The following is a 27928-nucleotide window of genomic DNA, read 5'->3' as shown; positions in this document are numbered from 1 at the left end:
TAACAATATACAAATTCAATGAACAAGCATAACATTTCTTTCTCGTTAAATAAAGATGCAAATCGTACGAGCACATGTGAAAACAATCTGGAGCCCATTAGCATTAGCTTCCATTAGTATAACAAGTACACCCAATACCCAAAACTGTCAGTGGTCGAGTTGAATTGTGGGGGATGTAGTCACTAGGTTTTGACCATGGACTGCATATAAAGATGGATGACATAACGGCTCCAAAAGGAGAATCATCATTATCGCCCCCTAGTGGCTGGCTGCTGTGCACAAACCCCACTTCTTCATGTTGGTGGATGGGACATGGGCCAAACTGAAAAGTCAAAGTACACGTCAAATATTCTTGTTCTTATCACACTGATGTTTGGATTTGAATGTAATTGGTCGAGGACACATATCTGTGGGATCATGATGGTATCTACTGCGAAGACTTTGGCTCCAATTGATTTCAAAAGCGCAACATGGCGGCACCCGTATCCAGGATGTTTGGGCTTTGGACCACACATGTGCTGTGGTCCTTTAATGCTGGCTTTCAGCTCCACAACCAGTAAACCACAGCCTACTCCTTTTCACTGGCCATTCCCAGGCTGATAGAAAGTTGATCCAACACGAAGGTAAATTACATAACACATAATACACAATGCATAATACTTTACAGCCTAATGATTCTTTATACTGATATACTGATGAAAGACTAGGCTCCTAAAGAGTAGATGTGATGCTGTAGCACTTGCTGAACACAGTCTCTCATCACTGCATATATTCAACAACAATATCTTTTGTTTTTCATTAATAAAATCCCTCTGCTTTCAGGGAAAAAAACATGTTATTGCAGTTTGGTCTCAAGAGCTGCTGCCCTCATCCCAATATGACAGCATTATTTCCCTTGACAAGACGGCCTTACCTGTCTTTGAAGATACATAGATCTACTGTATATTATCCAAAATATAGTCACAAGAGGATGTGATGTCGTTAAATCATGTAAAATGCAATATGTATTATTATATTAAAACAAATATTAGACTTTTGAATTTCCATGGGAAACATTTATTTGTCCGTCTTCAGCAGTGGCATTATTTCAATCATTTTAACCCAAATAAAATAAAACTAAATTGGAGAATAGCATAGAAGTAAGGAGGATGCTGTTAAAAGCTAATAATGACCGGTAAAAAATAACCATAAATCAGTGAGAGGCGATGTTTCCCTGGCTGGTATCACTTCTGTTTTAAATGAAAACGTTCCTTCAGTAGTTTCCTGTGGAACATTTCTATTTCTGACCGAGTTCTGCAGCCAAAGTGCCTCTAAAAAAAATGATCCCCACAACCTTAAGTGCATGAGATGTGTCATTGTGTGTCCCACTTCAGTAAATGTATGGCAGGACTAGTATGTTGTTGTTTTGTGACTAATTCCTGAACACGTGTTTCCCTAGGCAGAGAACTGATTCCCTCTCTATGATGCCACGGTGGTTCGGCCTGATGGATGCTTTCACTGCACTTCTCCTCCACACAACATCTCACCCAAACCGCACCTCTCATCACTCTGCTCCCAAACAATCAGCACATAACTACTCATGACAGACACAAGCTGTCCAGAGTCCACCGGCTCACAGCTTACAGTAATAATGCTGGTGCGCTGCCTGGCTGCCAGTCCAGCCATCAGGACTGAGTGACCATGGACCAGTGCAATGCTGAGCAGAGTCAGCAGCAGGGTCAGTCATGCAATTTGAGATATTTTTGATGTTGCACTAACATTCTGTTCCGTTCACAATGTCATCAATTACATTATTTATCAATTTTAAGTTATATTAGTGTTGCATATAGCTATAAGAGATTTCAGACTCATTTACAGAGACTGCATCAAAGTTCGTCCTATTCCATTGTGGAATAATGCAAACATTAAAATCATGGTGCTATTCCACACCTATGTTTTGTAATAATGGTATAATTTACTAGTTAAATAATGACTTTAATTCACGATATTGTCAACAGCAAAATCCCAAAAGACAAACCAGCCTATGCCTCTATCCAAGGACAAACATAGACACATTTGCATTGTTTTAAAAACCAACATTGACCTTTCTGCGTACCCCCGGTGTTCTTATTTAACAGAAAGCAGTAATTGCCAAATTCTGCAAAAAACATTATTTCATGGAAAGACTAACAAGACAGCAGCTGCAGAGAGAGGAGCACCCACAGGACAGGAGTGATATTCAGGGGGAGCAGGTTTCCCTGAGGGTGGAAGATAAAATTAAATAGTGGAGTGCAGCATTACGGGCCAGGTAGGAAAGGTCATTGTGTGACAAAAGTTGCTCAAGGGATTTCGGTGACCAAAGCAGAAGGTCACGTAAGTAACTGGGGGGCCGGCGGCGCTGGAGAATGTTATTCCTCACACAACAGGAAGCTTCTCGTCTGTGACCCTCATGACCCCTGTGCAACAACACAGACTTACCTAATTACCTATGTCTGTTCCTCTGTTTAGAATGAATTTCATTTAATTCTCATGTGTTCAGTAAGTCTCTCCTGAATGAAATGTATTAAGAGTCTGAGCCTGACGATCTAAAACCTGGCCACAACACTGAAAACAACGCATGCTCTCCACCAGCTGCTGTGGAAAACTTTGGGGAAGCTGGACATTGTTGTTCTGGTGTTACCGTCTGTTTCACTGTTGGTGCAATTCTACGAGTAGCTATTCTTTGAGTTCTAATCTGGAGTAAGAAGCAGTTGGATGAGTAAATGTAAACTGGTGACAGTAGCAGATATTTTATGCTTCACCTCAAACAGTCTTATGTTGGTGTGTTTGCAGTGGCATCATGAGCTAAATTACTTTCTTACTTACTGTTCTGAGAGCAAGGTAAAGACAGTGAGTAATGTTTGTCTTTGCTGCTGACGCACATGCAACATAATATGGATTTCCCATCAAAAGATGAAGATGAGGCAAAAGGACGTCTGTCAGGGGATTTTATCAGCATCCGTCAAACTATGCTAAAACGATGAAACCAGCAGAAAGGAAAAAAAATCACTTTTCTTAGTTTGTGCATTCTCGTCCTCGCTGTTTTCACCTTCTGGTCTTTTCAAAGCAAAAACACGACTTATTGTATGACACAAATGTTCGTGTTGTGGGACTAAAGACCTATCACGTCGACAGAATTTACAAATGGCCCTCAGGTAATTTCTCCGAACACCCAATTCAACTTCCAGACAAAGTTTTATAATGTCATGCCAGTGGATATTAATGAAGTCTGCCAGGCACATTAGCTCATTAATAATATTACAGATTAAACTATGATGAATTGGTGGACTGCACAATGGACTGTTCTGGCTCTGGTGTGACCAGTCTCTTATCTGACCTTTACAGATACAAGCTGGAGACGACGCAGGAGACACGGAGACCCTCGTGGGGGCAGGGAGAAGACAGCAGACGTACAGGAGCCTCCTTTATAACGCAGAGGTCCGTGCACCTTTTTTACAATGTGTCAGTATCCAATAATAGATTATTTAAATTTCTATAGACACATAAGGGAGCGTGGGCCTTGATAGACTTAATGACTGAGAAGACAGACTTCTGTGGACTTGTGAAACGGACTTTACTGACTGGCTTGTTTCCTCTGCACTGTATTTTTGCATAAAGTGAAAACACAGTATATTCTGTATGTTCTCTGTTGCGTGTTCAGCATCGTGCGGAATTCGCAGCAATAATTATCTTGTTAAACTCATAAGACAGATCCGCTTGAAATGGACAACATACAGTATATTATAATCATATAATGGTTAAGGAGCACTTTATTGACAAAGAAAGTGAGAATTCAGATTGAGGTTTGTTGGAGTTGTTGAATGAATAATCACCCACAAAGAGCAGCAGCAAACCGTGTACTTTCCTCGATGTCTGCTCAAAGAACCATTGTAATGAAAATTTGTACGTCACACACAATGTCTCACAAATCCATTGTTTCCTTTTATAAAACACAGCAGCTCTAATGCACGTCATGGAGATCCTGTTCAGTCTTGAAACGATGCCTCATAAGAAAAATGATTTAGGAAGGCATGGTTGAGTGATGCACGTATATATCATGTGTTTCTACAAAGCATTTCCCCTCAGACACTGGATGATGTGGCGTCACTGCTGAGGAGCGGAACTGGTTCTCTCATAAAAGCACAAACGCAGCAATGATTCGGGGCTATTCATCTGGGTCAAGAGAATAAATGCACCCAGTTATGACGAGACAAATTAGAGGGTCATGCTATACGCCAGCAGAATCACGTGTGGACTGAGGATAATGATTTACAGTGTTCTCCCTCACCTTCTTCACACACACACATACACACACAAACACACACACAGGCTACAGCACGTTCCCTTAGTGATACATCAGCTGTTCTCACATGGAGGGAGCAGATTAAAAATGGAAAGCTGGGAGAAAACTGGAGGTGGAGAGGGAGAAGGTGTTAAGTTGTAATGGTTAATAATCAATACACCACAGCAAGGGCTAACATAGCGACCTGTGTTTACGGCTGCAGAATGGACGCTCTGTAGTCGGGGCTTTGTGCAAGTGTGTTTGCATGAATCTGTGTCTCAGTGTGCGCCTCAGTGCGTTTAGCATTCAGAGGGACGAGGGTCAGAGACACCTCAACTGTAGCAGCAGCTGACTGAATAAAGGTCATTGTTGTAGAAACGGAGAAGCAGACATTTGGATATGGTGAAAGAAAGGTGACTGACTTAAGAGAAATGAGATCAGAAGATGAGAAAGGCAAAGGCATGCTGGGAAAATGAGTATAATCCATAATAATAGGCTTCACGTCCCACAGACATTGTGAAGCTCTTGCATTATTTTCCCTCTGCATTTCTGACACTTGACAGAATATTTTCATTGGTTAAACTTGTTTTTCCTGTACGTGGTTTGGAGTATGAAGAGGAGGAGAAGACGAGGAAGAGGAGGAGAAAGGATCAGTGGCGAGCACACTATGTGGACTGTACTTACTCAGCATTAGCCATGACGTTGGGTGATGGAGAAATGAGCAACGTGGTGGTTATCACAAGGTTTCCACTCGGTTCAGCCTGTTTGAGCGCTGCAGTTTCACCTCTTCACCTGATGGACGCTGCTTTCATGTTGAACCTGTAAGGAAACCGCTTATTAACATGTGAAAACTTCTACAGCAGCAATATTTAATATGGAGGTACAGGTATGAATGACTGCAAGATTATTGGGAACACCTAGCAACTGATGCAGTTTGAATCAACCTGGCATTAAAAACTTGTTTCAATTGGAGCTTGTTGACAAAAATATACATACATATGCCTGTATGTATAATCATATGCACACACACATGTAAGTAATGAGCTTTCAACATGATCATTTTGATTTCAGAGTAACAATAACAAAATACAGGAATTAGCAATAATAAGAAAACTAGAAAACGTGAAATAATATGAGCCATATGAAGCAAATTTAGATTTGTGAATGTTTTATACAAATACAACTTGAATGATTGATTAATAATAAAAGAAAAAAAACATAGAAGACAACCCCTCAAACAAACACCACTTTCCTGCCATCAGTTCACTTGTGTTAATGAACCAGAGAAACCGAATTCTTTCTAAATGGAGTGTGTGTGTAAGGTCATCAAGCCATATCTTAGAAGAATAGGAACTTCTTTCTTTTTCTAGTGCACGAAGAGCAGCTTCTTTGCAATGATGAGACTATGGGATATGAAACATTATTGGGAATTGCTTAGCTTTATAACTGATCAATATAGTATAACTATCACTATATCTGATACCTCCATAATGAGTGGTTCATGGTTCTAACTGAACTTTAAGTATTTGAGATGTTGAACTTGAAAATCACTGATATCTTAACTTTGGGACATTCAATCCTTGAAGGTGTTGAGTCAGGTTGGGTAATTCAGAGACTGTCAAATCAAAGTGTGTTCAAAATTACTTTGCCAAACTGATTTATATCAGAGGTAAAATAAAGTTTTAGTCACTGTGTCAGTAACATTGTAATTACGACATACAATGATAGTTAATGTGTAATCATAATTTAGGAACTGTGTGTTTAGAAACCTCTTAAACTGAGGTTGTTCCTGCTCAGTGAAATAAGAAAATAGTTGGACCAACTTAAAAAGAAAATTACTCCATTTGGTAACAAACTAACTAAAAAGGTTTGTTGAAATTATATTTAAGTTATATTCACACAATGGGAAACTTTAATTTGAAAAAAACAAAATCTAATTGTTACCACATAAAGAAATTGTTTACAGTTGGTAAAGAATTTTCTTTTTTCAGCGCGAGTTTATTCTACACCTGCTGATGTAAATATGATTTTCAGGATGATTTTGTAAAGAAAAATATGTATTGAAATAGTTTGGACCACACACTCATCATCATCGCAGCCTATCTGTTCTCAGGTGACTGCCAATAAGGATACTTGTTAAGGGTTTGTCCTTGGGTGCATCTTTACAGTGATATTTGACAGAGATGGGTATTAGACATAGAGACACCTCAACCTTACAGCTACATAGTCTTTTATACGTTTAACTCAAATGAAAACGAAACATGATGTTGATAAATTAAATACAATATTAAAGTGGCAAAGTGTACACTTTAGTCCCCCAAATAGACACCAAAAGACAGCTGGAAATTCAAACATAACTTTTTAAAAATTACATCCCTCTTGTATCCTACTTATCCACATAGTTGGGTACATTTAGCACATGGGAGGAAGCTGGCTACATCTCTCTCCATAGCAATAATAGCAGTTATGATAAAGCTGCACTGCTTTTCTTTGCTACCATGATAGAAACTAAGGTGATAGTATGGTGTGCGAGCTGCTCGCTGTACATGTTATAAATTGGAAGCAGATGACCTACCTGTGTGAGATTTACATTGTTGGCGGGTTACTGTGCCTCCCCTGGCTGGTAGTGATGTCTCCCTCGGTGGTGGTAGTGGTGTTGGTGGTGATGTGAGTGAGTGAAGCAGCTCAGCAGCAGACTCACAGTGTGTGTAGGCTGCAGCAGCTCTCCTCAGCTCTCTTGCATTGGTCGAGCACCACCACCGCTGCTGCTGCTTCTGCTGCTGCCTGGGCTTCAGTGGAAACGCGATGAGGGGCTGGAGCTCAAGTGCAAGAAGAAGCATCGTCACTCGGCGAGATCATGTTGGGGTTTTTTAAGTGATATGAGAGCGATCGAAGGACGACTCCCCCTCCTCCCCTCCTGAAGGCTCCAGACCCCGGGTCTCCTCCGCTGCTCCTCGGTGGAGAGGGGGGGTATCCCCGGCGAGCGCAGCGGGGAACCCTGCGAGGAGGAGCTGTCCACGGTGCTGGAGCCGCGGCTTCTCCTCTCTTCCGTCCCCCGGGCTCCCACAGCAGCAGCTGGGCGAACAAGAGCAGCGATCCTCAGCCAAACGCCATCAGGAGCCGGAGACTGACAGTAGCCAAGGAATCCTGTGACATTTTTTTTTTTTTGCGTCGCTCCGGTCACGACATAACCAAGTCTAAAAAAAAAATCGCAGCGTGGACGTGTGTGTGAGTGTGCGTAGTTCCCCCCCACTTCTCAATCGAGGCCCAATTTACGGGGGATAATCGCCCCGGATGGTTTTATCAGCTTTGCGCCTGGTAGGTCGTCCCTCTCCGTGTCTTGAGTGAGGTTTTTTTTTTTTTATGGTTTCCCAAAATAAAGATACTATGGGAATATAAATTGCCTTCGCAGCAATTGGCTTAACCGTTTGTCATTCACAGGGATTAGCCAGTCGATGGTTAAAGCGCACATCAATCAATCGCCAGCGTCTCTGGCTTCATGCGAACACGCCTGGACGTGGGCTGCAGGAGATGTTATAGGCTGAGGCTCAACATTTCAGGGCTGTGCGTAAAAATAAAAGGAGAAAAAGCGGTGATGTGAGTAAAAGTGCAGGAGGCCTGTAGTTACAACCGAGGAGGGATGTGCATGACGCCGAGTGGACTCAGGAGGTGCCTGGGTTAAAAGATGCTGCTGAGATGGTTTCAAAGAGTGGAGGGGGGACACAGGAATAAACAAAGGAAAACAAGCACATGTCCACTTACTGAATGTTTGTCATTTTATTATGGAGGAAAATGAGAACAGATATGATTTGGCACATGTAGAAAAGTGCATCAACACAGAAACAGGCATTCAGTTCAATTTGCCATAAACTCAAAACATATTATCAGTTCCTCTTCAGACACTCTAGTGGCAGATGTGTACATTATGATACAAAGAAGGAAGATGCTCCAAATTTTTTTCTTAAAAAGTTAAGTATTGGGCAGTTCTTGAAAACAAAAAAAAAAAAAAACCATTCTCGCAACAATCAGTGTTGCAGCTTTTTACAGATATTACTATTACAACAGTTATTTCCAACATTAACAGCAACTACTGGGCAAAAACATAAATGAACTGGAAATTGCACCTTATTGTCACCAGGACTTACTTCTAAGAGGAAAAAGCAAGACATCAATCAGTGACGGGGTCGTCCAGAAAGAAATCTAGACATTAAAGTTGCAGCTTTACATGGATTTAACCGCGACAAGTATTTTATTGGATGAAAGGATCTGTCTCACCCCATAATATCACTATTACAGAAAAAAACGTTACCGTTTGACTTTAGCAAAGCAAGACACTAATTACTTAATCTCCAATGACCTTAAACAGTTCTTCAATTTCCAACCTCCTTCAACTGTCTCCTTAAGAAATGGAAGAAGAGCTGTGACATGTTTGAGGTGAAACTGAGAGTTTCTGTCAGTCAGTGTCACTCACACAGTGAATAAATGTTCTTATTCCCTGTTGAGCTGCAGAGACTGGGAAGACGGGGCCAGTTCAGAACCGAATCATTTTGCAAACCAGTCCACATTTTGATAGGTCTGACAACAGAATGTTATGTAGTCCACACTCCATACCAGCTGGTGGCAGTAATGCACCACTCTGTTGTGGGTTTGCTGCCAACAAATCTCAAAAAAGGAAAGAGAATGTTACATAATGGAAGTTTGAGTCATTTCCATTGGAAAGAAATCACAGCCAACAGGATACTTATGCTTTGCTTACTTTTCATACATTTACTCTACTAAGTAATTATATTTTGCATTTGAAGGTTTTGAAAGCTTCTCAATGCTCAGAATTTCCAGCTGTAGCTCCTCCCACAGCTACTCGTACTGCTATGGGGGCAGTTCCAACCAAAACCAGACTATTCTTCAGTGTAAATGAGTGGAACCGATTCTAGATCAGGCACCAGCACTGTGTCAGTGACCAATAAGCCTCACTGCCATCAGGAAGTAGGTAGTGGGCGATATGACTTGACATGTGGATTAAAAAAAGTCACAGTGAATTCCCTGTGCCCACCTGAACCATGGTAGATAGAAATCTTGCGTAAGAGTATTCATTTTTAGGCTAACAAGTTTTCCTTATTCTTGGTAAGACAAGTGTAAAAACCTTAAGAGTAAATCCTTAAGGAGGAGAAAGAGCATTCAAATCAAGATTACCTTGATTCTGTGAAAGAAGAACCACACTCTTCATACTCACGTGAATAAAAAAGTGCCTTTGCTGAATCAACAACTATAATAATAGCTTGGGGTACTCGAGTGTGTATCATTTACTCACTTGGAAAGCAAATAAACCATGAGGTTCATATCCGAGGGCGAGAAAGATATGCCATCAATGTGTGCCGAATTTGAGAAAAAATATACACATATTTTACATGAGTACTATATCACAGCTGAATTTTAACATAGATGATCAGTTTGTCTTTCTTGGGGTCCTATTTGTGAGACTCACTCAATATTAATATAAAGCCGTGTTCACACACAGGGGACATCATTTACCAAATGATGCCAATACATTGATGGCCGAAGGGTTAATTTCCTGCTTTATGAGCAGACACGCTGACAGAGATATTTTGATTTGTAATGTGACTAACATTTTGTACAGAATGTTTGTTGTTCCCCAATGCGGTTGCAAACAGGAGTCATCTCTTTTCCTGCTTCTCCACCGTTTCTACAGGTGGACCAGTCAGCCTAGATGGACCAGGGTCATGACTGTAGTGTACTCGTGCTGCAGACTGTCCGTTTCAGTGTCGCACAGCGTGTAGTCGTCTTTGATGATTCGGTCACAGCCAATCTCTCCGTTGCCAAACAAGCCGAAGAGCGGGGTGTTGGGGAACACCTTGTGAAATGCGTCGGCCTCTACGTTGTTCTGGTTGTTGTAGTAGCTCTGGCCTCTCCCCACGCAGGCGAACATGAACCCCAGGGTGTTCCTCTCTGGAATTTTGGCCGCCTTTAACCGTCGGATTGTGGCTTCAGCCTCCTTTGGATTGCTGATATCTTGGTCCAAGAGGACAGATGCTCCTTGCACCTTAGGACCACTCAGCGCCAGACCCACCACACCGTGCGCACCCTGGCTACAGCTACAAGAAATGAGGGGGATAGGAAAAGTGTGAACATTGCAAAGAGTAAGCAGTAGAAATGCTGATGAAAGTTAAGCTGCAGCACTGACATTGTTAATTCAATCAGGACATACTGTACTGAGGAGATGAAGGGTGTAAGTGACAGTGAAATACAAATATCAATCTTCAAAATGGAGTGAGGATGTATCCTCTCAGACTTCCACTTGTTGGTCAAAAAACCAACAGACGCGCACAAAAATCTGGCTTTCGTCTACAATAGGGATTCACTCCAGGGTTATGACTGCAGTAAACACAGGTTTTTAATCCCCTCTGGCTCTGATCAGCATAGACAGAAATGAAATAGCCAGATAAACGCGCTAATTTTGCAAGACAGTGAGGTGAGAGAGCGCTTTAGCTAGCGGTGCGTTTGTGACGTCAAGCAAGACGCACCAGGAAAAGAGAGAGGCAAGCTCCTCTACTAGCGATGGGAAAGGAGTCAAGGTTTACATTTTTTAAAAGAAACCTGTGTATACATTGTAATATTGGTGTAGAAGAGGTATAGCTCACCATTGTCTGAGAGGAGAGAAGACACTTTCCACCAGGCCTCCAGCGATGAGAGCTTTGCTCTTGGACAGCTGCTCTAGCAGCTGGCTGAGGAAGCGTGCTCCTCCAGGTTTATATGCCTCATAGACAAACAACAGTACCACACGCAGATCTGGGTTTTCAACTAGTCCTGGAGAAAGCACAATAAACACAGCACTGATACAAAAACAGGTTCTGACAGACTTCACAAGATTTAGTTGAGCTCTGTCTACAATGAGTCTTCACCCACCTGCTTCTTTCAGGGCACTTGGAGACATGGACTTCTTACAGAAGTGAAAGGGCTTGATGTGCACACCCTCCATGCTGGGCAACATGATCGCAAAGCCCGCCTCCCCTTCCTGGTGCTCCTGAGGAGGATTGGAGCTAGGGCCACTGGGAGTCACTGCACAGAGACAATAAGGCACCATTCAGCAGTTTGTTTTTTTACAGTCCCTGAAACAAAGTGTGTTGTGAAGGAACAAATTCAATTACATTTTATTTGTATAACAAAGCTCAACATACATTATCTCACAGAACTTTACATAGTTAGGTCAAAACCTACAACATTATACAGAAACCACACAGTTCTCACAAGGAGCAAGCACATGGAGACTGTGGGGATAAAAAAATCTCCCTTTTAACAAAGACTGCTGAAGACCTTTTCTTCATCTATGACCAAAAAGACACAGCTGACATGCACACATAATATTTGCTTCGTCTGAATAAACATACGGTTGCAGTAAACCTGTTTTCATGAGATGTTTAGCTACAAAAAGATATTTGTAGAATTTGGAGGGACTTGGCCAGTGGCTATTGTATTTCTGTTCATATTACTTGAAAGAACCTTAATCCAAGCATTTGTTACGCAGTATTACTTATAGGAGACTGCAGAGAAACAGACATAGCTGTAATTAACAACTCATATTTCCTAAAAAACAACATTTTCAACTAGCTAAATCAAATTCTGAGGAAAGGTGAATAAAAATCTTGACAGAGCTCGTGAGGGACAAGCAAAAGGAAACCATGGAGACCTGGGAACCAGCACCTAGTGGCCATTAGTAGTACTATGGCTCAAAGAGTGGACACCAAATCACCAGTCAACTAAAGTTTTGTGTAGTGATGAGATTTCTTTGGAATTTCCCCATTCTTAATGAACATCACACAATCAAACGGACTCGTGAACAGTCTCTGAGTTAGCAGGCGGATGAGCTGCCATGCAAATGAGAAAACATCAGCTTGTGACTGCATACATATAAAAGATCCTAAAATGACATGATGAATGAGCCTCATTCACCACACACCCACACACACACACACCCACACCCACACACACACACACACACACACACACACACTTTCTAGGGTTTACAATCGTGCTGAGGTAAAAACTGATGGAAAATGAACCTAAAATGAGCAAACACTGCATATTATAACGTAATTTATCCTCCACCATGTTTCAGGTTATGGAATTCATAAAGGATTATGCAGAAATACTATGTGCAGGTGAATCATAAATAATCTTTTTAATACTGTGCAGCCTCACACCCATTGTGCATAAATGATTAGATGTACTCGAGGCTATTTGGAAAGGTTCAATCCTATTCAATCAAAGGTTTAATTCAATTGAATTAGATTTACGTGATGACCCTGCGCTGACCCTAAACTGCAATATCACAAAATGAGTGTTATCACAAACAGCCGCGGCTGCTATTAAACCTGATAGACGACGGGAGCCTGACAAGCCATCATCTTGAGGAACGAGAACATGGCTGATGGAGAGTCGCTTCTCCTGAGGGTTGTGATTATATGGAGAAATGGGGAGCACAGCACCGGGCAGACAAGGCAATCTATCAGAGGCAGCGGCAGGGAAGTGCCAGCCACTGCTGGGGCTTTCCAACAAGGCAGCAGCAGCATGGGGGATTAATGCATAGTCTTTGCTGCTGAAAGGTGATCTACTCCTCTTAGGTGAGCTCAACACATGGCTTATTTTTTATTATTTTTAGAGATTCTAAATAGTTGAACAGGATAGGATCACATACGTGTACCATCACAAAATCTGAAGCTCATTTAAGAAACATTTTATGTTAGTAATGGGTTCAATGACTCCCTGTATGTGGATTTAGAAGTAGATTTTTTTATCTATGAAAATAAGAGCGAGACAGAATAAGAGGAGAACACTTACAGACTATTCCTGGTGTAGCAATGCCCATGATGTCACAGCCTTTGGGGAAGAGCAGGTTCAGTTCTTCGACTGTGTCTGGACTGTGGCGACTCTTTTTTGCTTCAGAGTAATTGAGAAAAAAAAAGTTAATGAAACATATATTCCAATAATTTCAATCATAAATTAAACATATTTCAGAAATTAAAAAAGATCTCTGGAGTAGTCAATTTTGAAAAATGTTTACCAGCTGAGAACTTTTTGTTAGCAATGAGACAGTAAATCTACTTTTCTTTCTGAATAGAAATTTCCATTGAATACAAACACAGTAAATAAAAAATTCATGAAGATGTATACGAAAACCAATATAACTCTGTACTATTATGTATGTACTAGTTTAACTACAAGCAAATGTTGAATGAGAACTTGTCATGTTCCACCTTGTTTTAAGTGAGGGGGCCACGGTTGATTTAACATGATACTCCTGAAAAAAATGGCTTCTCTATGGCTTCCATATAGTTTTTAAGCAAATACAAACCTTTCTAATTCACAGATGTGATGGTGTTCAAATCCATGAAACAGAATTTGTTGGAAATACCACAGGAAATCATGAGGCACTTACATTTTTTCTCTGAAAAGAGGAATCCTGGGGTCTAATTATTGACATTTTGTATTTAAAAAAAATAAATCTATTATATGGAAGCTAAATGCTGCTTTTATTTAAATTATTTTTGACATTTTTAACTATTTAGTTTCTAAATTACAAAGCAATATTAAGTAACAAAGCAATGAAAATAGTAATCCATCTTACAAAATGTATGTAGCACCACTTACTGACACAACTCAAAAAAAGAATGTATAATACATGTGCTGAAAATGGACATATTCTGTTTAATGAACACAAAGCAATGAAGAACTGCAGCACTATGTTAAATACCAACCTTTACTCTGTCTGTAGCAATAAGCTTGTCCAGTAAAAGCCTCACAGTCTACCATCGCTAAGACGGTTTTAGGCAGGAGAAATACGTTCTGTGAAGAAGAAGATTCAAGAAACATGTGTTAAAATGGTGTCAACGAACTGAACAGGCGTGATCTTTGAACATGACTACAAAAAACATGGCCCCAACAATGAACAACATTGGGTTGTTCAGAGTTATTGATGGCTCCTGATTAGGGTTGCAAAGGGGCGGAAAATTTCCGGTAAATTTCCGGAAACTTTCCGGAAACTTTCCATGGGAAGTTAAGCTCGGGAATTTGGGAAATTTTGACACTTTTTTTGCAAATGTTAGGCTTATAACAGGTAACTTTAATGTAGTTGAAAACAAGACTAGGCAAGCCTAGCTCAGCAGGAACCTGGATGCAGCTAGTTGGGAACATTGTCTGCCAAAAACGTAAACCTATGACTTTCTGTTGTTTTTTAACGTCTTTGTCATTACCTAGCATATTGATTACTTGTTACACTGAAGCCATGTTCATTTTAATACCAAGTTTATTTGTATACAGTAGGCTAACTTTTTACAGCAGTGAGAGTAGGATGTATGTATGTCCACACAAAAGTACACCATCACCTCGATTACTCGCGGCTGTTGGGGTCCATCAAAAAAGCGCGAGTTGGGCTACTTATCAAAAATAAAAGTAATTACTGCAAATTAAAGTCTGAGCAATAAAAACGTCATTCAAAACTCTATTTTAAAGATGTATGGAATGCAGCACACGCTGTGTTTCTTTGAAAAGGATGTAGCTAGCTATTGTAAACCAAATTGACAGAATTAATGGATTGTTTTATTTTTCTCTCAACCCGACATGATCAAATGAAAGTCCGAAGTCCTCTTGTCCGAGAAAGCACGCAGTATATTGATTATTGATTGACAACGCAAACAGGTGACTGTATTTATAGTCCACAGGAACAAAATTGTCTTGCTGGCAAGTGGCTAACGTTAGCAATTCTAGATCTTGCAGCATGATCTTGGTTAAAACAACCAAGATCATGGTCGATGACATCATCAACATCGCTTTCTCCTCCGCTGAGCCACAGGAGACATTTAACACCTGTGAACTACTTCCCATTAACAGACGTTTATGTGTAAAACTACTTCCCCTTTGCACTTTACATCCATTTCCTCTAAAGTAAAAATATATTCAGAAACCACCAATACTCATCTCCAACATACTGTCACAGAGAGGAAACTGCTGAGGTCAGATTTTCATATTTAAGTCCATCGTTCCTGCAGGTTTTGATAAGTTTTCACTGACCGGGTTCTATCCTGAGATCCACATAGAGACGGTAGAGTTCTACTCACAAATGGATTAAGTCAAAAATGTCATTTTTAAAATTTGTATTAGAAATGTTTGCATGCATGTCTGCTTATGACAAAAAAAAATGTTTATATTTATGTCTGTGTATGACAAGGTAAATACAGTTAGTATAAATTACCCCAAAGTTTCCAGTTTATTCCCATTAATTCCCGTTAATTCCCATGGAAAGTTTCCAACTTTGAATATTCCCGGAATTTTGCAACCCTACTCCTGATTTAGCATCACTGTGTCTGAATCGCTACTGATTCAAATTATGTAAAACATCATATAAACATGCTGCTCAAGCTAAAACGTTTCTCTTGCATAATCATTTTGGTTAAGTGGTTCATCCAATACTTACTACCAGGATGTATTATATTAAACAAGGTCCCCTACACACTGTCTTCTCTGGAGCTACAGCCCTCTCTCAGTATTCAGTGTATTTACCTCCACCTCCTGAGCCAGGATGCTGCAGAGGGCATGGACCTCGGTGTCGGACGGGCCACAGGCGGACACCCAGGTGAGATGCTGCTGGGTCCTCAACACCCTGCGGGCACAGTTTCTCCACAGCCTGCACACACTGAGGAGAACCACGAACGAACTTAGCTTCAGCTGCTAGCCAAACAAAAACTTGATTAACTTAAGTTATCCAGCTCGTGTTTCTGTCAAGAATACACAATAAAAAAAACACTACAAAGCGCCTCAAATACACAAAGAGCAGACCCACTGACTCGTTAGCTTCCCATCTGCTCGCCTTGTGTCTGCAAACATAGTTTCACTTCCATTAGCGTTGCCATTAGCATTAGCTAACGTCACATTTCCCGTTACCTTGCGATCCGGAGGAGAGATTTGGTCGGTAAGAAGGTCAGAATCCGTTCCACCACTTCAGCGACATTACTAAGCACGTACGCGGCCTTGCTGTCTTGTAGCGCAGCAGCCAAATCCTGATCTTCATCCATAGCTATCTCTGAAGTCTCGAGATCTCTACAGCACGGCCGCCCAGCTGCGAACTTTCAACTCCGCTTCTCCACCGCTGCCGAGGCGCCAGGTGGACACACAGCGCCCTCTGCGGCGAGGAGGTGCTGCGGCAGTTTAGGTTCAAAAGGTTTTTAAAGGTTCGTATTGACAACGAGCATTGTTAGATAATGTTTCTTATGACCGTGTCACAAGAACAATATATTTCTGGTGCACAATTTTTTATTTTTGAAAAATATTGCTCTAAAATTAGCATTTTCCTGCACAATCTCTTTAGCACTACTTTTATAAACTATTCTCGAGCAAAGCCACTCATGGGCTAAAAGCTCACTGTGATCCACACTGAGTCCACAGCCTGAAATAAGGTCATTGGCAGACACCTCATACTAGTTTTCTAAGGGTTTGGGCTCATATAACAATACTTATTACTTCCTCTGTCCCAGTTCTTTTATGTTGGATTGTTTACCTCGTTCTAACTTGCCGGCTGCTGTAACAACTGAATTTCCCCGGTGTGTGGATCAATACATTTTTGATTATCTTACCTAAAACAAGATTACATAAAAACTATAGGATGGATCACCATGAAACTTGTTGAAAGGATGCAGTGTGGGTTAGGGAAGAAGCCATTCAATTTTGGTGCAGATCCGGATTAGAGGGTGGATCCAGGATCCCCCCAACTTTCCTTTAACAGATATTGTGACTTCTCAAAATAATGCATGGATCTTGATGGAAATGTGGATGGCATGTTAAGGGGATTGATATATTTTTTATTGATATTTTTTAAGTGTGTGAACTTTGGTGCAGATCCAATAATTAAAAAAAATAAACTGAATGTGGTTTTATAAGGGGACTGTTTGGCCTTGGCAGAGGTCTGCACTCCGAGGGTCATTCTTAAATTTGACTGCCATGAAATGATGCAACAAAGTGGGAAGTTGCACAGTACCTCACAAGGCTACATTTTAATTACCAGTGGCACTTCAGTTGTAAAAGTTTACTAGAGTTGCTAACATAAATTAAAAGTATAGTCATTTCATATTGAAATAACCAGTTTCTTATTTGACATGTACAATTTTCGACCTGTCTTTTTCACAATATTGAAAAACATTTGTAATGATGCCAGACTTAAAGTACATTATACTTCAATTTATTTATTTATGATCTTTACATTTCCAAGATAAAATGCGAGAGACAAATCAAACATCAGTTTCTCAAAATGAACAGAGAAGTGAGTACAGTGCGCAGACATTTCTCTCACTCAGCTGGAACAGAACAATACATTCAAGCAACTATGCTACTGCCACTTAATACATGTTTACAATACAGAAGAATCAAAGACAAAGAAGCAACTTTACAAAAGTACACATAATAAAAGTCCCTTTTGTGTAACTTGGCATAACTTATGGCTTTGATCATGATGGTTATGTGCAGGATTTTTCCTCCCCAGAAAGTGCAAATTATTTGAACATACATATAAACCTATTTAAGATATACAGTGAATTGTAACTAACCTTTGAATACAGTGTGTGAGGGAAACAGTATAGTTTGAGGGGCGCTATAGAAGCTTCTGTGCTACCTTGTGTTGAATGTGGTTCTTCAGGACAACAGGTTCAGAGGAGACATAGAAACAACTCCTCACATTATTGGCAGCAGTCGTATATGGGAGCCAGCCATATTCACAGCAGAGGAAGCATCGTGGGGCGGGGGAACAAAGCTGGGTCAAATGTTAATCATCTCCATTAGAGTCTGATCCAGCGTCTGTTTTACCCTCAGGCCTTCTTCTTGAGCACGCGTGAGTTTATCTGTTAATATAGCATTGCATCAGTTAAACATCGGAGAACAAACAGCGCAGAGATGCACACACTATAGCAGACAAAGCTCTTTTCCAGGTTAATAGACAGTGTTAGACTTTGGTTGGATATTGTTTCAAACTTTAGTTTGAGGAATTGATATTCTATATTTTCCCCAATAATATAAGTTAACATTCAATAAGCAAATACATTTCCTCAACTCAGATACCCTGAGCCAATCCCACAAACTCAACTTCCATTTTGAAACGTTATCTTTAAAGAATATTGAATATCATAATCAAGCTAAAGACAGGACTGTAGTCATGACTGCATGGGTTGAGTTAAGGACTAAATAATATCACCTAAGGCAAGTTGTTAAGTTTTTCCAAATCTATGGACTTGAATGATACTTATGATCTTTAGTATTAAGTACAAACACCCCAACAACGCAGTTTTGGATCAATTAAAAAAAAAAAAAAGACTTTAAAAAAATATTATGAGCACCAATCTGACCACTAATAATGAGAAACTAGTAGAAACAGTTATTGTGAATATCTCTACACAGGCCAATGGTCAGTACTTCATCCTTACTGCTACATACAGAATCAAACTCCCTCTGCAATAGCTGGGTTTGGTTTAAAAATGTATTTCAGAAGCCAGGTTTTTAACTTTAACCTATCGCCTGTGTTAGTTTGCGATTTTATTCAATTCAGGAGGTTTTGTTTTAGGTGATATGCTTATTGAAAAATATATCTAAAGATCTACCAGGGAGAGTTTGAGTGACAGCCTGTCAAGCTTTCTCTGAAATGATCGAGACCATCACAGGGTTCAGAACCACGTCACTAAAATCCAGTGATATTAAAGCAAAGCCTGTTTAAAAACACTGACAGTGCCCTGATCAAACACGATTATAGTGATACAAATGTACTCCCACTAATCAAATCAAACTTGAAATAAAACCAAAATGAGTGGTTTAGTTCTCTGTAAAGCTGAACACCTTCTATCTTACTTTTGGTTGATGCTTGACCATTTGTAATGAAAACTTGTCCTTGTTTTTGGAGGCGAGTTCAGGGATGCAGAAGGAATTCTAGTCCATGAAACATTTTGGTCTGCATAATCAGCCTACACCACCCCCCCAAACAACAGCAGTACAGATTACTGGATTCATGTGCTACAGCCCTGACAATGACTGAGAATACTTATCAAATTCATTCTGTAACTGAGGGTGTCAGGTTAACCTCTAAATCTGCGGTTTGATCATGCATAATGTGAAAGTCTTCCTCGTCCTACTTGTTGACAGAAATGTTTGGTTTAGTGCAAGTTGTGTGTCAGAGACACAATTGCCTATGTTCTTTTTTTCCAGAAAACTTAAAGCAGATGAGCCCACTCCAGTTTAGGCATCGTTTAAGGCTACTCTCAGTTCATTGGTCAGAAGGCGGTTTTTCTCAAGCTGCTTGTATAGATGGTCTTGTCAGTCAGAAAGCAGAGAAGAGAAAAGGGAAAGAGACAGAAGGCAGGTTAGTACAGACCACAAAGAGTTAGTGCTGCAGTGAAGTTCATCATTAAACAAGTGTTAGTTTGCATTAAAGATCATAAACAACATTAAGAAATCATCCTGTTATTTCCCACAGGACTAACAAGCTGATGTTCACATTACCCAAACATTATTATAATTTTTAAAGTTTTAAGCCTAGAACCTATAACTTGTATGCAAGTCGTATAGTGTATAGTAACCTAGCCAATCGTAGCAGACATGATTTTCGCGATTGTGGTAAACATTTCCATGGTAACGGAGAGCTCAATCAATCAGACATTGCTATTACACTTGAGGATGCGGGATAGTGTAGTACAACTTTGAATTTGAAAAAAACTAAACGTGTTTTTCTTAATACACTGTTGATATCATACAGACTTCTACAGGGGATATAACATTGTTCAATCTCATAGCATAAGGTTACATTGGATGGTAAAAACATTATGGTTGATAATCAAAATCTCCATTTAGAAAATAAATGGGAGTTTTACGGCCGGAACCACCCTGTTGAGCTGTGACCAATGAATATTCCACATTCAAGGTTATTGATTTTTGGTGCAGGGAATCAAGCTGAGCTTGACATCAAATGTCTTCTTTTTTGCAGGATTACTTACCACCTAAACATTGCAATTATACCAAGTTACAGTCCTCTGAGAGAGAAAAAGGAGCAGCGAATGGGAGAGGAGCTTCAGAGTTTATTCAAAAGCTACTCGACAAAATAAATAAATACAGAAGACAAATATTTAACAAAAAAAAAAAGAAAAAAGGTGGGACAAATGGAAATAAAGAAACATGGCAGGAGAAAAGGGGAAGGACTGACATTAATGGAATAATGTTTATTTTACAGAAAGTAATGGGGCTCAAAAGGTCTGTACGAGAGGTGGACAAATGGATGATATCAGCGACTGCCCACTGTGCAGTAGTGGTGGTGGTGGGGCAGTAAAGAAATAGGATGAGAGATGAAGACGTTCAACCAGCTTCTGGAGTGAAGGGTGTAAACATTTAGCTGTGAAAAAAAAGGAGAAGAACAAAAGTGTTGGAAAGAGAAACAGGAGGATTGGAAGATAACAGTCATGCAAAACCAAAGCAGAAAAAGGGATGCAGAAGTAAGAGGTAAGACAAAAAAAGATTGAGAATCTGGTGAGGATGAACTGCCATGTTGCTAGAAACTATGAGGGAAGATCAAGCCGAAGAGCCAAGTTATAAACATCTTTAAAACACAATTAGTCCAAAGCCAAAACAATGTTATAAAAGCAGTTAGGTTAGGGAGGATTTAAGAATTTTTAAAAAATCCATCCCATCATACCCTACATTTAACAGTAAAACTCACTTCACCCAAACATGCCACAAGAGGGAGCTATTGTATGTTGGCAAAGTTGTTAGAGGGATTGATAACTAAGGCACAAAACAAGCGTGTGGTGAATTACATGGAAGTCATGTCGTTGAGGGCGTGGTCCAGCTCCTCGCTGATGGCCTTGTACTTCAGTTTCTGGGCATACAGCTCATCTATTGTGAGGTGATTATTATGAGGAGGCAGCGAGGGATTTGAAATAAAATAGAAAAGACAGAAAAAGAATAATAAGAGTTGTCAAGAGAACAGACGTCAAAAGGGCAACACAAATGGAGAGACTGAGAAATAAAAAAAAAAAAAAGAGCAGGACAGAAATAGGAAGGGCTCATGGAACAGCTGGTGATATTGTGTCAGATTCTTGAGGAGTCACTGAGAAACAGCCTCACATGTTCCGTGACCCTGTGAGGGCCGCTCGCAACTCGTTGGCCTTGAACAGTCACTACAGCAAAATGTCAAACAGCACTGTCGTGAGAAATGATTTTGCCAACGTGAATAATATCACACTGGCCTCTGAGGATCACGGACTTGTTTCTTCTCTCAGCAGGAGAGAAGTGACAGTACAGATATTTAACCCAGGGACTCTTTAACATCCCGCTGATGAAATAAATAACCTCTAACTACTGAACCGTTTATAGGAGAGAAACGTTTTTCTCCTTTGTGAGTGTTCCATTGAGAAAACGTGTTTTTACAATATGAAGAACACTGTACGGGTTACTTTTTTTGTGCCGACTGGTTGAATACAGTAAAAACCAAATAACATTCTGTGAAAAATACGAATATAAACTCTGCAAGTGCTGAAAAAGCAAGTGGAAAAGATACATACCCTCAAGGTCATCAATGGTCTTCTCAAGCTTGGCGACAGATCTCTCAGCAAACTCAGCACGGGTCTCAGCCTGAGTGGAGGGATACAGTCAAACATTAGCAATTCCCATTAAGAGGTTTACATTTACTAACCACAGCCTTAGACAACACTTACATCACTACTAAAAAAAGATATAGTCAGCATACTTCAGGCGAATCCCAATCAGCATTTTTTTAAAAAGGCATTATAGAATTAATAGAAAAAATTGCAGGATGAACTCACCTCCTTCAGCTTGTCTGTGAGAACCTTGATCTCCTCCTCGTACTTGTCCTCCTTCTGCGAGTACTGTGGTTACACACAAAGGGCAGCGTAAGTCGAATATAATCATAATGTTCTGGTGTTTATACTGTGGAGCATTTGCTGGGAATCTTCTCCGTCGGCCATCTTACCTTCTCTGCCTGAGCCTCCAGAGACTTCAGGTTGTTCTGCACGGTTTTCAGCTCCTCATCCAGCTCAGAGCACTTGCTATTCATTTTAAGTGTGGTCGAAGAAGCAGCAGATAGAAAGAGAAATGTGAGGAAAATTAAAAGCAACATTGTTGTGACTTTGGAGAAACAGATGGGGGGGGGGGGGGGGGGGGGGGAACGGTTACCTCTCAGACATCTCAGCGCGCTCCTCTGTACGTTCCAAGTCGCTCTCAATGATCACCAACTTGCGGGCCACCTTAAGTCACAACATGCACAGTTTAGTCGCACACTAGTTCTACACATAAGGATTAAATCCATGATGGATTGCGACTCTGCAGCAACAATATTCATCCGACAGCAGACAGCCACAGATGGCAGCTGTGACATTGAAGTGAAAGCATGTAGCACTAAGTCCACAGTGAACAGCTGAGAAACTTGCCTCCTCATATTTGCGGTCAGCCTCCTCAGCAATGTGTTTGGCCTCCTTCAGCTGGATCTCCTGCAGCTCCATCTTCTCCTCATCCTTCATCGCCCTGTTCTCAATAACCTTCATGCCTCTGAGGGAAAGAAAAAAAGCACGGCAGGTAAGCACAACAGCAGGCCCGGCATGGCGAGGACTGACTGACAAGAAACAAGTGGTTTGTCTCTGAAAATGTGGATCTTTAAGTTCACAGGGGAACATGTTTCCTTGATTCTTGTCACATGCTGGCAAAGCTAGTCTGAAACACAAGGAGAACTACACAGTCTTCCACTTACATCGTACACTTTAGGCAACAAGTGTGACCATTATGTCCACCGAACAAAGACAAATGTACCACCTCTTCTACGATTGGTCATGAGTTTTACTGCATTAGTCATGAAGATATGGATATCAACAATTCTAACAAGGCAAAAATAAATAATTTAGTCATGGAATTATGCTAAAAATCATTAAAATAACTGCTTTTCTGCTGTTTAAGTACATAAATGCAATATTACTTACAGCCACTTGTTGCAGCGCTGAGCCAAAGGTTAATGGAGTAGCTCAACATGTATTAAATGAAATCTATGATCTTTAAAATACCAGAGTTTAGCACAATCCTGTATTTTAGTGCTCTTCGTTCATTTTCTTATTTGTCTTGAATGGGATTCAGAGCCAACATGACCACAGTGCTTCAAAAAGTTTGCAACAGCATGGGACCATAAACTTTAAGGAGACCCATTATGCTCATTTCCTGCTCCGTATTTTTATTCTGGCACTCGGCTACAGTAACTCTGCATGATTCACAGTTCAAAAACAGTCTATTTAACTCAAAACTAACAGTTGGGCAGCTTTTGACTGAAACAGGCAATATTAGCCAAGGCCTCCATAAGAGACCTCAACCTTCTTTTGATTGGCCGAATATCAGGAAACCATCGCACCTAGCACCGGGTGTTTAGGTTGTAAAAGCAAAGCTAAATAACTAAAAACAAGTAGCAGAGCACAATTGATTGGAAATTGCAACTACAAATACATTCATACATGTTTGAGCCCGAATCTGATCTGAAGTTTGAGAGTGGACAAAGATCCGGAGCAAGAGAGATTCTAGATATTATCAAATCAATATTACTGATTTAAATCACATTGGGGAAGTGGGGAAAAAATGCTGATACCCATCAATCAGTAGTCTGGCGATTGAGCTTTTGTCAAAGAGGGATTGGTTGTATATGCATTACTGACATAACAATATGTAATGTATATGATAGACAATAAGTAAAAGCATACATTTAAGTGCGGTGGGGGATTCAGAACAGGCTTTTCTTCTTTAATAGGAGATGACGCGAGGCTAAAAATGTTTGGCTCTGTGCACAACCTATGGTTGAAATGCGCTGTGAGAAAGGCATGTGAGCCGAGTGTGTTGATCCAGTGGGTGGTCGGTCTCTGCAGGTGCCAGAAACCCACCTCTCACTCTCATCAGCAGCCTTCTCAGCCTCCTCCAGCTTGGTCAGAGCTGTGGACAGACGCTCCTGAGCACGGTCCAACTCCTCCTCGACCAGCTGGATACGCCTGTTCAGGGAGGCTACATCACCCTCAGCCTAGGGAAAGAGCACATCACCACAATCATCAGTCAAGTTTGAGTTGCATTCGCAGGCTTAACACATCCCCAAACCCTCTGTGGTCTGTCCGCAGTGAGGGTGGGGCTGGGTCATGGGCCCCCTGCAGGGAGGGATGCAGGCTCTGATGGGCTCACAGGGTGAGGGGATGGGAGGCATTTTAAACCCAACACCCAAAACCCAACATTGTGCATTTCAGGAAAATGTTAGGCTAATTCCACCTCCCTTCCTTTTCCCTTTTACACCTTCAACTTCCTGTCTCACAGTGAGTTACTCATCTCTGTCCCACCAACAAATTAGCTACTAAACATGGCTGTACTTTACAGAGGAGAAACAGCAGCAGCTCCTTTGGGATCCCACCAGCTAACTCCCTGCATGAGGAGCTGCGGTGCTGCTGTTAGCACGGTGGTTACAGGGCGGGTGGTGTGTTCGGGTGGAGCCCTTCGTCCCTCATCTCTCCTAACTCCATCCTCCCCTCCTCGGCGCACCCTGCAGCGGGGGCCGACTTCCAACATGTCTACCCGGTACCTGACTGCACACACGGCCGCTGTCTGGGCCCCGGCGGCCACGCTTTTTGAGCAGATTTGCGTCTAATGCCGCCGGCAGCCTGCGGACTAATTGCCTTAGGTGATTAGCAGCAGCTTACTGCCTCCCTCGCGGTCCTCTCCTGGTTCACTTCCCGCTGCAGCAGCGCGGCTCGGTCCTCCGCCACATCGGCCTGCTCCTGCAGCGACTTGATTTTCTTCTTCACGGCTTCCAGGGAGCTCCCACCGGCCATGTTTACCTCGTTCTTCCCTGTTGTCACTCCTGTATCTGGGCTATAAACTGGTGTGGTCCCCCCGCTCTCTCTCTGTCTGTCTGCCTGTTTGCGGTGTGCGGGCTCGCTCACGCACACTCACGCACACTCTCGGAGGATGCGGCGCGTTTGATCCCTGCCCCCACCGCCTCTAATCAACTGCTGATGAGGATTGGGACGTGCCATCGGTCCCGGAAGTACCAGATTTTTTAAAAACGCACTCAACTACGTTCATCCAGGGAAGACGAAAGTAAACAAGCTGCGCTCGTGTCGTCTGTTCTTTCAAATGAATTCAGTGTCGTGCCTTTGTACTTTCAGTCTGTTTCACAACAGTTTGATTCATGGTGTGTTTGGAGCGCATCCCTTGCTGGTGCAGTGAGCTCACCCTATCACAGCCTCAGCTCAGACATCACACACTGACTCAGTCATTAGATACAGACACTATGAGACTAGTAACTCACTCACTCACTAACTGACTAACTAACTGACTAATTAGTTTACGTTAATAGTCAAGTTCATAAACCAAATCCCGTATTATTATTATTATAGTATTTTTCTTATTCTTATTATCATCATCATCATCATCATCATCATCAATCCGAATGACATTTATTTTATGCTAACAACATTGCTTTCTGTAGATACATTATGACCTACAACCATGTTGCATCCCTAAAGTGCTTTTTTATGGCCTACTTGTGTTCTCAATGCTACTTTATCATGCCCTACGAATTCAACAAGACACTAGTCTACTTAATATTTATTTACTTACTATAATGTTCCATACAGTTTAGCTTAAATCTAATCCTAACAAATGTAGGTTACAGTTGGTTATATTAGTTTTCAGTCCATCTCTCTAATCTGTGCGTCTACTTTTGTCCCCTGTCAATCTTTCAATCAGTGAATCAATCAATCGATCAATTGATTAATCAAGTCCATGTTTAAGGTCAACAGAGGTTATCTTACATTATCCCATGGCAGGCTATGTTGATAATGTTATTAGATTTGTGCTTTGTTTATGGCGTCTTTGCTGATTTTGACAAAATCAGTTAGTTGAAATGAGTGTCCCATTAAGAGCAGCCTATGAACCTGTAACGTCATTGTGATCAGACATAAGTGCAGAAAGTCAACTGAAACCAGCATCACCACAAGTCTGTCAGGGATTGTACAGGCCATAATATGCCTGTAAAACGTCTGAAACTCTCCACTGGTCCTCAGATTCGTCCAAAAGGTTGTGTAATGCACTGGTAGGCCACTGAGCTGTGATCTTAACATCTACAGCACAAGAGCTAAATTTAAATATCCATTTATTCATCCTATACTGCCCCCAGGCCTCCTATATGATTGATAATTGCATAACTTAATTGTAAGAGAATCTGTATGGAGGCTGGTAATCTTAGTTTCCTGGAGGGAGGCCCAAGGGGTGGCTCTGGGTCATAACATTATCATCGCCCTACAGGGGCTTCTCCACCAATCTGTGGGGCCATCAACACAAACTCACATCTGTGGCCTTCTTCTCAGCGACCTCCAGTTTCTCCTGGGCATCCTTCAGGGCTTCAGAGTACTTGTCCAACTCATCCTCAGTTGACTTCAGCTTCTTCTGCAGTGTCACCAGGTCATCATCAAGCTGGGACACAGAGGAACAAGAAGAGATTTACTTCCAACACCATTATCGTGTTGTATGTGCTCATTTTCAATCACAACACCAATTAACCAATTGCAAAAGCCCTTAGGCTAATAAAATAGGCATAACATTAGATATCATAGCTAAATCGTGCCTAATACAATAGCAAATGTAAACTGTAATCTGTTTTCCCAAATGTTTAAAAAATGTTTTAAAAAATAATATATATTATATGTATATTGTGTTTTTCAAAGTTAATCAAATGTTATGATGATACATATCAATCCTCAGTGACAGGACACTAGCCATGCGGCAACCAAGCAGCGCTAAAGCGCACTGTGCCATCTGCCCCAGTGCGTAAAAGCGCAAGTGCAAGTTCCGCAGTGGATGCCGACCTGTTTGCTCCTGTCCTCAGCTGCCTTCTTGTCTGACTCGGCCTGCTCAGCTCTGTCCAAGGCATTCTCCTTGTCGAGCTTGAGCATCTGCATCTTCTTCTTGATGGCATCCATGGCTGCTTAGTGTCGGGGGGTGTCCGCGCGAAACCAAAAAAGAAACTGAATGAGAGGCACGGGGCGTCTGAACCACACTTAACACCAAGCTGGAGTGGGAGCTCGCTCACGATGTAGTGAGTCAAATACGTGTTTTGGCAGGGCAGTTACTGGACACCCACTACTTTATGGGAAGCAAGCACAGCTGCTTGCCAACATGTGAACTTTCTTTTCTATGAATCTCATCGCTGATTCGCTCTTGAGAGACATTTGATCTCTTCTGTGACTATACATGGGGCATATACGTCAGAGGGCCCCTCCTCCCCTCACACCAAGACGTCCACTCCTTTTTCTCACACCATTCAAGTGACAGGCAGGAATTGACAAGAGTCATGGAGGTAGTAGCCCCTCAGGAGGGGGGGATCTGAGAGAAATATGCTTGTAATAGTGACTTAATATTCACTCAGGAATATACCCCAGAATCCATTTGTGAGCATGAGACACAGTTTGGCCGGAGTCTTACAACTGTATTATACTTTTTCATGTTTAGTGCCAAAATACAGGATTTTAGACCTGTAAACACATTATTTATTCACAACAACAGCAT

General features: G+C 41.2%; 3 protein-coding genes across 13 annotated transcripts in view; all 3 read right to left on the bottom strand.

Moving 5' to 3' along the window:
- LOC117756318 (transmembrane protein 266-like) overlaps positions 1–7664 on the bottom strand; it is a 42120-nt gene extending 34456 nt beyond the window's left edge. The window contains exons 1-2 of the mRNA XM_034576740.1: positions 6876–7664; positions 4985–5119 (exon numbers count right to left, since the gene is read on the bottom strand). Of these exons, the coding sequence (XP_034432631.1) occupies positions 4985–4998 (14 nt within the window). The 5' untranslated portion in view covers positions 4999–5119; positions 6876–7664. The remainder of the gene's footprint in view (positions 1–4984; positions 5120–6875) is intronic.
- A 402-nt stretch (positions 7665–8066) lies between these two features.
- On the bottom strand, positions 8067–16463 carry fbxo22 (F-box protein 22). The gene is made up of 7 exons (XM_034576752.1): positions 16253–16463; positions 15872–16004; positions 14071–14158; positions 13154–13252; positions 11222–11374; positions 10957–11122; positions 8067–10410 (listed from the first exon to the last, which is right to left on the bottom strand). Exons 1-7 carry the CDS (start codon positions 16381–16383, stop codon positions 10017–10019), a joined length of 1164 nt encoding a protein of 387 aa, XP_034432643.1. The 5' UTR covers positions 16384–16463; the 3' UTR covers positions 8067–10016.
- Positions 16464–17764: 1301 nt separating this feature from the next.
- Positions 17765–27477, bottom strand: LOC117758368 (tropomyosin alpha-1 chain-like). Of its 11 annotated transcripts, none has more exons than XM_034579998.1 (10): positions 27229–27475; positions 26711–26836; positions 24262–24395; positions 22780–22897; positions 22526–22596; positions 22323–22398; positions 22156–22218; positions 21895–21964; positions 21148–21226; positions 18163–19653 (listed from the first exon to the last, which is right to left on the bottom strand). In XM_034579998.1, the coding sequence occupies exons 1-10, from the start codon at positions 27340–27342 to the stop codon at positions 19632–19634; spliced, it is 873 nt and encodes a 290-aa protein (XP_034435889.1). In that variant the 5' UTR covers positions 27343–27475; the 3' UTR covers positions 18163–19631. The 11 variants fall into 11 exon arrangements, with proteins under 11 accessions (XP_034435907.1, XP_034435947.1, XP_034435889.1 ...); XM_034580006.1 differs by lacking the exon at positions 18163–19653 and adding an exon at positions 20224–20726 and having other exon boundaries at positions 27229–27473; XM_034580016.1 differs by lacking the exon at positions 21148–21226 and having other exon boundaries at positions 17765–18198; positions 27229–27473.
- Between the last annotated feature and the right edge of the window lie 451 nt (positions 27478–27928).

The sequence above is a fragment of the Hippoglossus hippoglossus genome, chromosome 3 (genome assembly GCF_009819705.1).
Source record: "Hippoglossus hippoglossus isolate fHipHip1 chromosome 3, fHipHip1.pri, whole genome shotgun sequence".
Taxonomy (NCBI): domain Eukaryota; kingdom Metazoa; phylum Chordata; class Actinopteri; order Pleuronectiformes; family Pleuronectidae; genus Hippoglossus; species Hippoglossus hippoglossus.
The sequence above is the reverse complement of the archived record's forward strand: the minus strand, read 5'-3'. Positions and strand labels throughout refer to the sequence as shown.

Coding starts and splice junctions, on each gene's coding strand:
- fbxo22 (XM_034576752.1), bottom strand. CDS start 16,383: ATGGATGAAGATCAGGATTTGGCTGCTGCGCTACAAGACAGCAAGGCC. Junction 14,159..15,871: donor TCCTGGCTCAGGAGGTGGAG/GTAAATACACTG, acceptor TCTTCTTCACAG/AACGTATTTCTCCTGCCTAA. Junction 13,253..14,070: donor TTGCTACAGACAGAGTAAAG/GTTGGTATTTAA, acceptor ATTACTCTGAAG/CAAAAAAGAGTCGCCACAGT.
- LOC117758368 (XM_034579984.1), bottom strand. CDS start 27,342: ATGGATGCCATCAAGAAGAAGATGCAGATGCTCAAGCTCGACAAGGAG. Junction 22,597..22,779: donor CTGACCGCAAATATGAGGAG/GCAAGTTTCTCA, acceptor TTGTGACTTAAG/GTGGCCCGCAAGTTGGTGAT. Junction 21,965..22,155: donor TCACAGACAAGCTGAAGGAG/GTGAGTTCATCC, acceptor CCCTCCACTCAG/GCTGAGACCCGTGCTGAGTT.